General features: G+C 61.4%; 1 protein-coding gene across 1 annotated transcript; it reads left to right on the top strand.

Moving 5' to 3' along the window:
* The first annotated feature begins 3,889 nt into the window (after window positions 1–3,889).
* LOC118253002 (carbonic anhydrase 15-like) lies at window positions 3,890–7,998 on the top strand. The gene is made up of 8 exons (XM_035556919.1): window positions 3,890–3,956; window positions 5,312–5,347; window positions 5,976–6,146; window positions 6,263–6,423; window positions 6,764–6,856; window positions 7,128–7,194; window positions 7,351–7,517; window positions 7,792–7,998. The coding sequence occupies exons 1-8, from the start codon at window positions 3,890–3,892 to the stop codon at window positions 7,996–7,998; spliced, it is 969 nt and encodes a 322-aa protein (XP_035412812.1).
* The last annotated feature ends 7,075 nt before the right edge of the window (window positions 7,999–15,073 follow it).

Below are 15,073 nucleotides of genomic sequence, written 5' to 3'. Positions count from 1 at the left end.
CTGTGTAGTTGGTTTGTGACTGGATTTAACTGTGGCAGTGTATAAAAGATTTTGATATTCTGTGAAATACCATGTAGAATTTAAATTTGATACTATAATAATTCAGTCCATGTGACACTGTTTTTTGTTTTAACTTCTTTCTTTGGGGTTGGCACTAATCTTTCTTTTTCTCAAGATGCTGTGAGAAACATTTCATCCAAATGCCAAATAAATTGTGTTCTGTAAGACAAATGGTCTGTTTCAGTGTCTCCTGATTTCTCGCACTGGTGTGGTTCTTTAGCATTGTGAAGGAAGCCTTGTTAGGTGCACTTCCAGACCATGATCTTGCCAAAAGATCAGTAGATGTGTTTGGTTTCAAACATACGGCTGTAGAAGTGCCTGTGTGTACAAATATCAATGGAATTTACTTGTAATATGTAACTTGAAGAAAGTCTTGTGTTGATACCCCTGGAGGTGAAGTGCAGCCCTTTCCTCTTGCCCTGATGGAGTTTTTGTGAGCCTGGGGAAGGAGCAGAAGCGGGGCAGGGGCTGCACAAGGCAGCGGTAGGTGGGAGAGGAGGGAGCTGAGCCCCACAGCTTGCCATGGCCTGCACAGAGCAGCCGGGCTCTCGGGCAGCACTCAGTGCCTGATTCTGCCTGGGGACTGACGTTTAACCAGCAGGGATCACAACTGCGTGCCCAGGGCCTCTAGAGCCCCTTGTCATCAGCACTGATGTGTCGTCACAAGTTGCGTGTCACTGGTGGAAAAGCCTGACAGGAGCTCCACCTGTCCCAACCTCGAGCTATTCCAAAGCGCCCCTTTTTTCTCAAGTTTCCAGAGGGACGTTTGGGGCTGTGCCCCAGGCCTGGACCTGCTGCAGGGCAAGCTCTGGCGTTGATCCTGTGCAGAGGAAGCTTTGGGGGACCCGGAGCAGCCTTGGGGCAGTGGCGGAGCTTTGGCGTGGGGTTCGTGTGGGCAGCAGGGGGCAGGAGCGAGCCGCCGAGCGGGCTTTGCCCTGTCCCCGGGCCCTGCAGGCTGCTCACCGCCCTCACGGGGCCGCCTGGCGGCAGGGCTGTGCCCGGGAGGCCTTGCTGGACAAATAAATCTCTTTAAGCTGTTGTGCGGGTTTAGGGATTCGAGCCTGCAGCTGCAGCACGGTTTTCCGCTGCCATCCCCTGAGCTGCTGCCCAGGATCCACCCCCGGCCCTGCAGCCCCCCCGGTGCCTTCGTGCCCTTATCCTTGTGGCAGCGCTCTGCGACCTTCTGGCCTCCTCAGGGCTGGTGGGATGGGGCTGGGAACACAAACTGGGTTCCATTCCTAAGGCTGTGTGGGGTCAAACCCCCTTTAGCTGGGGGAGGTAATCAAAAAACTGAGAACTGAGCTACACTCCCAGCGTGGCCCTGGAGAGCTGCTCTCGGGGCTGGGGAAGGAGCTGTGGATCCTTAGCGCGTGGTCCAGCCCTGGCCGAGGGGATGGTGATGTGGCTCCGGGCTGGGGGCTGAGCTCATGGAACTGCTCCGTTACTCAGCGAGCTGCGGGGCTTGGTGCCTGCTGAGAGGTCTGCGGGATGCGCCGGGCTGTGCCTGAGCTCTGCTGGTGGCTCGGTGGCCGCAGGATGTGCTCATCGCTGAACGCCGGCCAGCACACGTGTCACTGCCGCCACCGTGTCACTGCCGCCACCGTTCCACCGCTCACTATCCCCTGCCCGCAGAGTTTTGGGGTGACAGGAGGCGAGGTGTCATTCACTGCCGGTGCCGCAGGCAGACGTAGTGCTTGGCTCTGGGGTGCCAGGCGGCGCAGGGGGGCGATGGGGCTGCACGCAGCTGCTGCCCACACTGCCGCCTTTGTGCGGGTACCGGGCGCTGCTGCGCTCCCTGCCCTGGCTCTTCGGCCACGCCAGCTTACTGCCAGGAGCAGAGCAAAGTCAGGAGCAGCCAGGGTATTCATTCTGCTCAGGCTCCATCTCCCTGCTGCTTTCCCACAACGCTCTGTGTGCCCGTCCCTGGGCTGCCTGACCCACACAGCACTGCTCTGGGTGCTCCAGTCCTTGTCTTGCTGCTGTCCTGCTCACCCCAGGTCCCTGGGCCAGGCTAAGCGCAGGATTCACCTCTGGGAGCTGCTCTTGGCACTGCCGCGTGTGTTGGTGCAACGCTCGCTGACAGTGCCTGTGGCGGGGGTTCCCAGCAGGGTGGCACCATGCCCACGTCTGATCGATGGCTGCAGCTTCAGAAACTATTTTTATTTTTCAGTCTATTTTTTTTTTCCCTATAATGGCTCTCTCCCTTCATGCTGGTGCGCACGCATGCCAGTGGGAGCTCACCTCCTGCTGGCTCCGGTGCGGCAGGGAGATGGATGTGGTTTCTCTGTGAGGACAGCGCGGAGCTGCAGGGTTCAGCTGTGAGCCCCCCGCCACCATCGCAGCAGCAGCAGCAGACCGGGAAGCACAGAGCAGCTCCTGGAAGGTTTGATCTGGTTCCTATAGAAACTGCAGGCTGCTCCAGCCTGGTGCAGCGGGAGGGCACTGGGATAGGTTGGGAGCAGGTACAGCCTCTTCTTGCGGGGCCGTCATGGGACAGGGGGCTCGTCCCTGCTGGGTGCCAGCTGGGCATCTCCGCGTGGTGCTCCTGGCTATGTGTCCTCTGTGGTAGCATCTCTGCCCCTGCCTGCCTTGCCAAAAATAACCACCAGAGAAACTCCATGTCCCGGGAGTCTCCTGTGCCCTGGTGAATGCCCCAGGGTGGGAAATAGACTTGGGCCTGTTGGTGGGGTGGGTGCATGGAGGGGAGCGGGCATGCAGGGTGGCCACCCCCTGCTGTGGGCACGGTGACATCCAGGGGCAGAGGGACATCGGGCATGGCTGGGGCAGTGGCTCTGCCTGGGGAGGGGGACAAATGTGCCCCAAAGAGCCCCACGGAGGTGAGCCCAGTCCTTGGCATTGTCCCTGCAGTAAGTGGCAGAGCTGAGCCGCAGCGCGTCCCTGGCCAAGCCGCCAGCAGGACGCTTGTTCCTGCGGCCCTTGTGTCGGTGCCGAGGTTTATTTATCCTGGCAGCACCACCGAGCTCTGAGCCAGGACGTGAGTACCTGCGAGAGATGAGGGATGAGCCCTGTGGCCTCCTTTTTCACTGCTGCCTGAAGAAAGCTGGGATATTTTAGGATAATGTGACAACACCACAATCCTGCACGTTCACTCCCCTTCCTACCTACCCTCTGCAGGAGAATAACTCTCGACGGGATGAGAGCTCCCCTGGGACATGGACCCCCCCCCCCCATGGGCAACACCCCAAGGGGGCAGCATCTCAGGCAGGTCCTGGTGGCTTCCAGAGCCGTGCTGGGGGTAAAGGCTGTTGCACACTCCTTTGCACAAGTGTGTGTGCGTGCAAGGAGTGGGGAGGGGATGGGGCAGCCCCAGTATTCTCTGAATACCAATGGTCCTGCAGGAACCTGTCTGTGGCCCTGTGCCGAGCTGGGGGCACAGTGGGATTGCTGCAAGCCCCTGCTTTAGGGATGGAGAGCATCCTTAAGGGGATGGGATGCCTGTGGCACCCCTGCCACCCCCTTGGCCCCCAGGAGGGGAGCAGGCCAGGCAGCTCGGTGCAGACCCAGGGCTTTGGGAGGCTGCCGCTGCCCCGCTGCTCCTGGCTGCCCACGCGTGCCAGCCCGGGCAGGGCCTGGCGCTGTGCACAGGGGCTGGCTGGGGGCCGGGCGCTCCCTGCTCCCTCCTAGCAGGCGAGGAGTTAAAAACTCAGCCCTTGTGATGAATATTTAACAGCAGTGCTCAGGCTGGAGCTGAGGATTTCTCCCGGGCTGGCAGCGCTGCATCCCGCCCCAGCCCTGCCGCCCGCCTGGGCGCACTGCGGAGGAGGACGGGGCATCACGGCGGGGTGGCCGGCACGGCCCTGCTGCTGCAATGGGGCCTCAGGGGCTGGGGATAACTTTTGTGACTTTGCCTCTTGTCATCCGAGCGGCCGCGGGAGGTGAGATGCGCTGCCTGCCCACTGCGCTGCTGGTGCCTGGGGTGGCCGGAGGGACGGGCGTGGGGCGTGGGTGCCAGAGGTTTGTTCCCCTTCCGCCTGTCGGGGAGCGGATATGGGTTGAGACTGCTCAGACTGGGGTCCTGGTCCTGCCCCATCCCCGCAGGACATCCCTGTCCCCGCTGTGCCATCGGACTTGGGGAGGTGTCGGCCCTGGCAGGAGGTGGTCGGGTGGGTGCCCCTTGGGTGGGGTGGGCATTCAGGAACTCGGGATTTGGGCTGCAACCCAGGGAAAGTCTCTGTGGGTGAAACCTCCAAGCAGTTTGGGGCTGCTGTGCTGGGCTGGGGCATGCAGACACCCTGCTTTGGGGCAAGACTGGCAGCAGCAGGCAACCATCTGACTCCTGCCAGGGGATGCTCGTGGTGGGGCAAGGGCAGCATGCTGCGGCTCTGAGGGTTCCCAAGGAGCTCAGCTCGCACTGGATGGGGAGGAAAGCCCAAGATCCCTGCCATGGGGACAGCCTGAGTCCGGCACCATCCCGCTCCCAAACCTCTGAGCCTCCTGTGCAGCGAGGATTTGGATGCGGGGCTGTGGGCCAGGACTGTCAGCAGCACAGGTGGTGCAGGAAGGGCTCAGCGGGGGCCACTTGCATTGCCCATCCCCACGGGTGGCTGCATGAAGGGCCGAGGCTGGGGGCTGCTCTGTGCCACTGCTCCCCCGGCCACAGCATCCGCACCCTGCAGCCGGTCCCTGGGGGCACGTGCAGCGCTGGGGGGGCCGTGCTCCCACGCAGGGATTTGGGGCCAGTCAGTGGGACTGCGATGGGAGCAAAGCCCACAGCCCTGGGAGCTCCATCTCCCTGGTGTTCCCGCTTCCCTGCCGCACCAAAGCCCGGCGTGGAGCAAGCTGTCCCCATGCCGCCTGCCTCTGAGCAGCTCCCGGCACTGACAGCAGCGCTGGTGGGAGGGAAACGGCTTCAGATGAGGATGCTCTGGGCGACGGGGTGAGCGTCGTCCCCGCGGCGTGGGTGCAGACCTGCCCACGGCCACCCCTGCGTGCTGCAGCCGCCTCCTGCTGCCCGACCAGCCGTGGGGGCACCGAGGGTGCCGCAGCCCCCTCCGGCTGCATCCCCCCTCGGGCCGGGGGTGCTGGGCAGGTCGGGGGCTGCAGAGATGGGGCCCGGCCACCCCCAGGGGGTGACCCAAATTGCACAGAGCTGCCCAGGAAGGCAGAGAGGGGGTGAGCATGCGGTAATGCCAACACCAAGTGGGGCTCAGGTGGCTGAGGGGGGTTTCTCTGCAACAAGAGGGGTTTGGGGTGCCCCCACGGCCCCCCTGACCCGTGCTCTCTCCCGCAGGGCAGTGGTGCTACGACTCGCAGGACCCCAAGTGCGGTGAGTGGGGACAGCCCCGGCACAAGGGCACGGCTCTGTTTCGGTGCCCTCCTTGCCTTGAGAGGCACCTGCCCTCGGTACGCCTGGGGGCACGTTGTTTGGAAGCACACAAATAGCTTGTAAAAGGTTAATTAAGGCTCAAGGAGCATTTAATCAGCTGTTACAGCCCAGCTGCTTTATAGCCCTCGGGTGCACGTGCACCGTGCCCGGCCACCACAGCAGGTCAGCCGTGTCCAGGAGCGTGAGTGGCTGGGCTCTGCTTATTGCTGCCCCGCAGAGATTTGACTTCACAACAATTCAACCAAACCAGGCAGCGGCCAGGGCTGGTTTTGGCTGAGGAGCGGGGCTGGCAGGGGGCAGCCAGGGCTGCACAAAGCCGGCCACATGCCCTGGCAGGGCTGTTGGGACTACCCCTTAATGAAGGCAGCGGGTAACGTGGAGCCTGCGGGGTGGGCAGCACGGGGTGGGGCTGCAGCTCCCCAGGTTTCCAGCCAAAAACCTCCTCAGAGTGATGAGAGAAGGGATGGAGACAGTGCAGGGACTGTGGGGCCAGCTGGGGACCTGGCCACCTTTGTCCTTGTGTCCCCCTGGGGGTGGCGATGGCTCATATGGCTGTGCCCCCCTGCAGGCCCCAGCCACTGGAAGGAGCTGAAGGCCACATGCGGCGGCAGCAAGCAGTCCCCAGTTAACATCGACAGGCGCCGGCTGCAGAGGGACAGCGGCCTTGGGGACATCGTCTTTGAGGGCTACGACCAGGCCCCCCCGGGCAAGTGGAGGCTGGTGAACAATGGGCACACGGGTGGGTGCTCTGCCCCCACGATGGGGCTCAGCCCCCATGCTGGTGCTGCAGCTCTCTGCTGTCCCCATGGGGCTGCCCTACTGCCACCAGCCCCGTCCCTATCCCATCCCTTGCAGTGATGCTGAGCCTGGAGGGTGAGCCGGCCTCCGAGCACATCGCCATCAGCGGCGGTGGCCTCCCCGGCCGGTACCGCGCGCTGCAGCTCCACTTCCACTGGGGCAGCCCGGCCGGGAATGGCTCCGAGCACACCCTGGACGGGCACCAGCTCCCCATGGAGGTAGGCAGGGAGCAGCCCCTGTACCCGCAGGGATCGTGCCTTGAGTTGGGGAAGGGAGGGAGGGCGGTTGTGAGCGCGGCTCCACCGAGCACCTTGGGATCCTTCTGGACAAACGCGCCTCTGCGCCTGTAAAATATTTATGGTCTGTCAGAGTAGAGCAAAACTGACTCACTGTGGCTGGAGCAGATGCTCAAGCACACATGGGCTGTGCATCCCCTTTCCCCCTTTCCCACCTCTCCCCCTGGGCACGCTACTTTCCCAGTGCCCGGCCCCTGGTGAGGTCAGGGCATGGTGGGGACTCGGCTGGGTGCCCACACTCAGCCCCTCTGTCTTTCCCCAGCTGCACATCGTCCACATCAACGTCAAGTACCGCACCCTGGGGGAGGCCAAGGGGCACCCGAGCGGGCTGGCCGTCCTGGGCTGCTTCTTCCAGGTAGGCTGGCGGTGGCTCACAGGGTTGGTGCCTGCCAGCACGCATGGGTTTGAGCAGAGCACCCCTGTGGTCTGACCTGGGGGGAAAGTGTCCCTGGAGGACGTGTGTGTGTTCCCAAAGGCTCCTTGCGAAATGCCGGCTCTGGGAGATCCTCTGTCTGAGAGCCCCCCAGCATCATGCAAAGCAGGGGCCCTGCTGCAAACTCCTCCACCCCACCGCTGGGCTGTGGGACAGGCTCTGCCTGCCTGAGCTGCTCACTCTCGCCTTGCAGGTCTCTGAAGCCCCAAACCCCAACTACAACACCATCGTCAGTGGCCTGAGGAACATCTCCCACGCTGGTGAGGCATCCTCGTGCTCCTTCCCTGGGGCACGAGCAGGCAGAAGAGGCCTAGGGGTGGGCTGGGGGCAGTGGGCGGGTTGGAGGGCAGCGGATGGGGGTGCCCCCGCTGTCCCCTGTCCTGGCACAGGCTGAGTGCCCACATCTCACCACGCAGGGCAGTCTGTGGACCTGGCCTCCACCTTCCGCCTGGGCACACTGCTGCCACATGCCAGCCGGCTCTCCAGGTACTACCGCTACCAGGGCTCCCTCACCACCCCTGACTGCAGCGAGGCCGTCGTCTGGACCGTGTTCGAGGAGCCCGTGGACATCGGCTGGGCGCAGGTAGCGTGGTCGGCCCTGCTGTGGGGCTGGAGAGCCTCAGATGGCCAAAAGCTGTGCTGTGAGCATCCCAGTCCTTGTGCATTTCCTTTACACCTGAACATGGGGGAGGTAAAGGGGCTGTCTGCTCCTGGGGCACCGGGCTGGGCTGTGGGGATGGGGGAGCTGAGGCGGGGTGGGTGGATGAATCGCTTGGCCCCGTGTTTGAGCCACGCGTGCCCCAGGGCTGGGACACCTAGCAGCACAGCTCCCAACCCCATGCCTCTCCCCCCGGCAGCTGCGGGCGTTCGTGAACACCGTCTACTTCCCGGCCTCGGGCCCCATGCCCCTGAAGATGACCGACAACTTCCGCCCACCACAGCCACTCCGCAGCCGCAAGGTCTTCGCCTCCAGGGACGCCACCTCGAGCCGCGGCTGCCCCTGCCACCTCCTGTCCCCCCTGCTCCTTCTGGCCCTGCTCAGCCCCCTCTCGCCATCCCCATAGGGTCCAGCATCCCCTGCCTGTCGCCTCCTAGCCCCCAGCATCATTGCACAGATTTGAGGCGACGTCTGATTCATGGGAAATGGGGAAAAATGGTTAAAAAAAAAAAGCACGTCAGGACAGCAGCTGGGCCAGAGTGCTGCAGCCCTGGCTGGTGTGGACGTAGGGCTCGGCTATAGGGTCTGTCGGGGCTAGAATAAAGGAGAGCTCCTGGCCCCATCGCTGCCTCCGGCTCCGTGTCCCTTCAGCAGTGACGGCGCTGGGTAAGTGGCATGGGGGGCAGCGGCGAGCTGGGGGTGGCAGGATGGGGCCAGGCTGGCTCTGTAATGGTGCACAGCTCTCCCGTGAGCCCCAGGGGCCAAATCCTGACCCAGCACGTGTCCCTGTGGTTGCTGTGTGTGCTGACGTGGCCACGTTGCCTTCCCCCGGGCCCCGTCATGGGGACGTGGCACATTTCAGCCCCACGGGGTGCAGCACGGGGAATTTGTGGCCCATTCCCAGGAGCTAATTTTAGGCCAGCAGAAACTGCTGCAGCTGTGCCTGCGCTGCCCGGCCCCGCACCTCAGGGCAGAGCCACACAGAGTGGTGGCCCATCGTTATGGTGCTGATGCTCCAGGCACTTCCAGCCTCTTCCAAAGTTATGGGAGTAAGAGCACAGGTCCTCGGCCAGCAGCAGAGGGGGGCTGCTTGGGCTTTTCTTCATTTCTGGGGGGAAAACGGTGCTGCAGCCCTGTGTGGAGCCATCCAGGGCCAGGGTGTGGGTGCGCTGCAGATCCAGGGAGCCCAGAGGACCCCCAGCAGCCACAGAGCATTTGTGGACCCCGCAGCCACTGCCTGAGCATGGATCCTTCAGGACAGCCCCTGGGAGAGGGCCCTGGCAGGGCTGATGGGAACCCCTGGTGAGAGGCAGCTTCCTGGGGGGCTGCAGCAGCCATGGGTGCAAGAGGGTGTCTGAACATCCCCCATGTGTGGGCCTTGGGCTCCCACTGAGGGCCGCAGATGGGAAGAGGCATCTTGAGCAGGTGGCCTGGATGGTGTCTGGCAATGACCCCGTGCACTGACTGCAGACCAGAGCAGAGGCTGAGCCCAAGCTGGGTCCGGCCTGAGACCTTCATGGAGGAGCAGTTTGTTGGACCCCAGGGGTGCTGGTGCTGCACCGGCATGGTCTGGCTTGGTCACTGCAGCCAAGCTCCAGCTGTCACCACTCTGGAGCAGCGGCCATGCTCGGGGCCATGAGCACTGACCTGCCCTCAAGGGCTCCGTGAGTGCTGTGCAGGGGGGGTGAGAGGGCGGCTGGGGCTGGGGCCAGCCAGCACACATGGGGACACTCTTGTCCCCACGTGCCTGCCCCTGGCAAGCCACGGCCGGTGTGGAGGCTGCAGGCTGGTCCCTGCCACCTTGCCCCAGGGCTGTGTCCCCTGTGCCCTGCAGTGTCCCTGCACTTGGGGGCTTTGAACACGCACGTGGGTGAGCCCAGGGGGAGGATGGGGCCGGGGCAGGGCTGGGGCCTGTCCAGGAGCAGCGCAATAAGCCCATCATGTGTGGAAGGGGACGGCGGCGGCCCCAAGAAACTCTCAGGCACCGTGCAGTACCTTGGCACAGAGCGGCCCAGGGCCCAGGAGGAGCACTGGTGGTCTGTAGCTGGGGGGGACCAGTCTCTGTGGCCACAGTGGCACTGGGCGGCACTGGGGAGTGAGGCACAAAGCTGTCTGGCCATGTGAGCCCCCCTCACACACACACACACACAATTTCGCTGCGTCCATGGCTCAGCCTCAGTGTTCAACACGGCTGCAGGATGGGCACTTTCATGGCTCAGTTTTAGAATCACCGCATGGTTTGGGTGGGAAGGGACCTTAATGCCCACCTTCCCCAGCCCCCTGCCATGGGCTCGCCGCCTCCCACCACACCAGGTGTCCCAAAGGCCCGTCCAGCCTGGCCTTGGTCTCTTCAGGGATGGGGCAGCCACAGCTTCTCTGGGCAGCCTGTTGGAAAGCCTCACCACCCTTGGAGCAAACAATTTCTTCCTGATATCTAACCTAAACCTACTGTCTTTTAATTTAAGTCCATTACCCCTTGTCTTATCACTGCACTTTGCAGCATTTGGAGCATTTGAGGTGTTTCTATGAACTGCTGCACTGACGTGCCCCCCGTGTCCTGCAGTGAAAGTCTACTCTGAGTCCAGAGCCTGCTCTGGAGTCGGGGGGCAGAAGATATTCACCCCCCATTTTCCCAAACCCCAGCCACCATCACTGGGGTGCTGCCTGGAAACCCCCTCTCTGAGCCATTGCCAAAATGGGGCCAAAAATCAGCTTCTCCTACTCCTGGCCCTGCTGGCTGCCATGCCAGGCAGCGGCACTCTCGGTGCCACGTGCTGGAAAGTTTGTGCCGAGGAAGCCGAGCGTGCCGTGGCCGCAGCTATTCCTGGCCACCAGCTGGTGTTTGGCCAAAGTGGACGTATGTTTTCGGCCGGGATGCAATTTTTAGCAAGACTAAGTGCTGTCCCTGAGCCCCGTGGCTGTGGTCAGCACATCTGGCCCAGGGGGAGCACAGGCCCAGCTGTGGGGCTGGTGAAGTGCAGCTGCACATACATGCGATGGCCGGCACACGGTGCCCTTCCAAAAATGCCTAAAAACATGGCAGAAACACTCAAAAAACGATACTTACCCCATGAAGGCTGCAGAGGGATGGGGAAAGGCCATCTCTCTGTCTGGGGATGGGGTGTGCTCAGAGCACGGTGGCTGCTGCCAGGGGCAGCGCTGTCTGAGGTGCAGGATCCGGCCCCGGGGTGCACACCACGTCCCCATCACCTCCTGTGAGCCCCCCCCATGCCACAGCTCTGGCACTGGCAGGCTGTCAAAGCAGGGAGAAAAATCAGCATTTGGCTTAAAAACTTCCCCAAACGGCTCAGTGAAACAAGCACCTTGCTCGTGCTTGAGGGCCTGGGACAGGGACACAGCGGCTGGTGGAGCACAGCGCCGTACACATTGTCCACCCTCTGGGCCCGGCCCTGCTCCTGCCTCCCCGCTGCCACCTCCCCAGCCACAGCACCGTGCCTGCTCCCGATGTTTCCCAACAGCGAGCTACAAACCTGCTCATGGGAGTCTTAAACAGGGATGAAGCTCAACTCACGTTCATTTTTCAGACAAGCTGTTTTCAAGACATCAAGAGATGGCTTCGATGGCGCACCTGCATCAGGAAACACGGCTTTTTACAGTAAATGCCGACAGAAAACAAGTGTTTGCTTCCTTTCCAGAGCAGGTGCATAGCTCTGTTGGGAGTTTTACTTTATTAACACGCTAAACTTGAAATGACAAATATTTTTAAGCAGCTCAGAGGTGTTTATTTTTGAGTTGGCTCAGCTTGTTTATGACCTGGACAAGCCATGCAGTTTCTATTTGTTGCTATTTACCTCCGCGCGGGCTGCGTGCGTGGCTCCAGAAAAAACCCATCCCACCGGCAGGGCTGCTCGGGCTGCCCAGCTGCGCAGCGGGCGGTTGCTGTTTTGCCACTGCCATGCAAATTTTCTCTTCTCTGCGAGCGGGCGATTTCGGTCAGGTGGTACTTGCAGCTGAGCCCGCCTGAAGCATTTATTATTAATTTATTAATTTCATTTAATTCCCCTTTAATCGTGGTGCGATGGGAGCTGCGCTCTCTGAGCTGCCCGCAGCCAGGGCTCTGCTGCAGGGGGAACATTCCTAATGTATTTTATTTCACACATTCTGGGAAATCTGCTCCGTATTTTGGGAATCTTGAATCTGCTATGCGCATTTCATGGCAGGTTGCAGTGGTGTGGACAAGCTCAGCCATGACGCTGCCTGGAGGCAGGCAGGAATTAATGGTTTAATTCTGTCCATCAGTAAGGATTTGGGGTGACCTGGTGGTGGAGAGGGAACAGGGGGCCCAGCATGGGCAGGGGGTGGCACATGGAGACAAGGCCATGGGCAGAGCAGTGCGGGGCCAGCCTGGTCCCAGCCCCGTGTGTGTGGGGTTGGCGGTGCCGCATCCTGGGGGCCCGCTGTGCTTGGTGGGGCAGGGTGTGCAAATGTGTGTGCACATGTGTGTGCACATGTGCTGCAGCCAGGTCACCCCACACCATGCACCATGCTGGGCACCCGCCCTGGTATGGTACCGCCATCCCCAAGCAGCAGCCAAGCTCGACCCAGCCCAGGCTGGCTCAGCCCGGACCGAGGCGCGCGGCACGGCAGCTGCTTGGCGCGGCACTTGCTCTGCTTCACACGTCAGCGCTTGCTGGAGACCGTTTCACTTCCTTTTTTCTGCCAGCTTGGGCCCCCCAGCTCAAGTTTTGATTGGAGATCGGGGAGTAAATTTAGCTCGGGGACGCCCCGACCCCGCACAGCTGCACGGTGGGGCTGGTGGAGCCAGGGGGGCGCGGGCCCTGTGCACCCCCGCAGCTGGAGACCCCCCGCAGCTGGAGACACTGCCCCACACCTTCCTGAAATAGCTGGGGGGGCTGGGCAGCCTCCAGGGCCTCACACTCACCCTGTACCCCAAGCCGAGCTGTCCCTCTGCCCACTCCACCGGCCAGCGGGGGCTATTCTGAGCACCCAGCTCTTGCTTTCGAGTTTCAGCCCTGCTGCCTCCAGGAAACCCAGCTATTTGCGTGGCTCACAGCTGCTGAGACAGGGCTGGGGATGCCCCCACCCTGCTGTGCCCCAGCCCCGCTGCTGCTGCATGGCAGGAGCTGCTGCCACGTCGCCCCGACCCGCCGAGCCCCCGCGGGCTGGTGGGGACGCCCGGGCTCACCGGCAGTGAGATTTGGGGTGATGGGTGGGAAATGAGAGCACGCCCTGGCTGGTTGGGGGCACAGATGTGGAGGGGATCTGGCCTTTTGGTAGAGAGAAACCACCCCCATTTATCAGCCCCCCCACCCGGAGCCCCTGCTGAGCCAGCACCACGACCCCCAGCCTGGGTGTGCAGCCCCCTGTGAGATCCAGACCCTGCGGGAGCACCAGCTGCCTCCGTCTGCAGCTAATTAAAGCCTTCCTGAAGCATGTCATTTACTAAATTAGGTCCCCCTCGATTTGAAATTAATGGCAAGCTGGAAAAAAAAAAAAAAAAGCGACTGTTTAAAATTTCACCAAAGGACACCGCAGAATGAGAGCGAGAGCTGCAGCTGGGCGCGGAGCCCCTGGGTTGTTTTCCATCAGCACATTTGTTCATTTTGCAATTTGGGGGGCTCATTTGCTTTGGGTGGGCCAGCCTGGGGGGGGTCAGCCAGGGCGCTGCCATGCCCCCGCTGGTGGCACCACCTTGCCCCATGCCAAGGCCCCGTTTTGGGTGCAAACCAGCCCTGTTGCAGGAGGCAGGGGAGCACGGCGCTGTGATGTATAATTCAGCACACTTTCCTCAGTGGGCTGTTGCTTACGGAAATGGTTTAGCAAAATCTTTTAATCAATAATTAGTGAGTTCCCCCCTCCAAAGTCTGATTTGTGAAGCCAGAGCCCAGCTTACAGCTGGGAGCCCCTGCACGGTATTTTCCAGCCAGAGCCTCAGGGCACCATTTGCCAGATCCGTCAGGAGTGCTGAGCCTTCAGATTCCCGAGAGGGGAAGGAAAAGGAAAGCCACCCTCCCTGCGCCCATCTTGGCACTCATGTCACTGCGGCCGGGCAGCCTGCAGCAGTTTGCCTCAGGGCTTTGTGGCCATGGGCAGAGGGCAGCGATTTGGGCAGGGACATGGGGATGGCAGGGACCTGCGTGGCAGGGAGCTGCTGCCTGAGAGAGCCCCGGTGCCACGGAGGGGCTGTCTGTGGCCCTTCCTTTCCTGGCACGTCTGGGGTTGCTGCTCCAGCAGGCTCTGCACCCTTGGAGGTTTGGCCAGGCAAAGAGCAGGGCAGGGAGCAGACGCTTTGCCCCCTCGGATCTTGTAAGAGTTTGTATTTGGCAGGATATTTGCAGTGTAGTTTTGGCTTAATCTCCTGAGAAATCCTCACGTCGGAGCAGGAGGAGCTCTGCTCCCCCTCGGTGGGTCCCAGCTCTCATCTCAGGGACGCGGTGACTGCAGGCCACAAGTCCAGCACATGCCAGGGGGGAACTGCTGGTCCCAGGGGAAATCCTAACAAAGAGGTATGGGGCACAAAGCAGGATTTCACCTTCAACTGTCAAAACTTAATTGCTGGAGGAAGAAAATTAAATTCAGCCTGATCCCATCCATCAAGCACTGTCCTCAGTGCCGTGAGTGCACATCGATGGGGCTGGGAGACATCAGCCCCTCCCCAAACTGGAGAAAAGTCCCCCACATCACTGAAATACCACAACTCCACAGTGAAGAAAACAGCCAGACATGGCTTCAGTGCTGCACCAAGTGCAAGTGGCTGCGTCCTTCCTCCAGCATCGGTTTAAGGCCAGACAAAAATCTCTGTCCTGAGAGCGTGGCTGGCCCCTGCTCCTGTACCCACAAACAGCTGGATGGAGACATGGGGTGGGCTGGGTGGCTGGAGGACAGGGTGGTGGGACAGATGGAGGTGTTAGTGTAGGTGGGATGGATGGGTGGATGGATGAGTGGATGGATGGATGGATGGATGGATGGATGGATGGATGGAGGTGTTGGTGTAGATGGGATAGAAGGATGAATGGATGAATGTGTGGAGGTGTTGTGGTGGACATGGTAGATGGAGTTGTTTTCACGGACTGGATGGGTGGAGATGTTGGTATAAATGGGATGGATGGGTAGATGTGCTGGGGTGGGCCAGATGGATGGAGACACTGAGGCAAACAAGACAGACAGACTTGGTGGGAGCATACAGAGCCGACAGCCGCACAGAGCATTCTGCTTGCTGGCTGTGGGGTCTCTGCCCAGAGCTGCCCTGTGGGGGTCACAGGAAAACCTCCCTGAGGCCATGATGGGGATGGGACATACACAGGGGCATATGGTGTGGGGACCAGGTTGCTGTAGGCATGAGGCATGGGGACAGCATAACGTGTGAGCGGCCACTCTGGCATCCCCACCCATGGGACACCGGGGTGACTGAGCACACAGGACAGAGCTAGCAGTGGCCATGTCCCCAGCACACACAGCGAGGGCAGCGAGTCCCTGTGAGGGACCCGGTGCCCAGACAC

Source organism: Cygnus atratus, chromosome 17 (assembly GCF_013377495.2).
Source record: "Cygnus atratus isolate AKBS03 ecotype Queensland, Australia chromosome 17, CAtr_DNAZoo_HiC_assembly, whole genome shotgun sequence".
Classification (NCBI taxonomy): Eukaryota; Metazoa; Chordata; class Aves; order Anseriformes; family Anatidae; genus Cygnus; species Cygnus atratus.
The sequence above is the reverse complement of the archived record's forward strand: the minus strand, read 5'-3'. Positions and strand labels throughout refer to the sequence as shown.

Excerpts from the sequence above, each read along its gene's own strand:
- LOC118253002 (XM_035556919.1), top strand. The coding sequence starts at position 3,890 with ATGGGGCCTCAGGGGCTGGGGATAACTTTTGTGACTTTGCCTCTTGTC. Across the intron at positions 3,957-5,311 it reads CATCCGAGCGGCCGCGGGAG|GGCAGTGGTGCTACGACTCG; the intron begins GTGAGATGCGCT and ends TCTCTCCCGCAG. Across the intron at positions 6,147-6,262 it reads GGTGAACAATGGGCACACGG|TGATGCTGAGCCTGGAGGGT; the intron begins GTGGGTGCTCTG and ends CATCCCTTGCAG.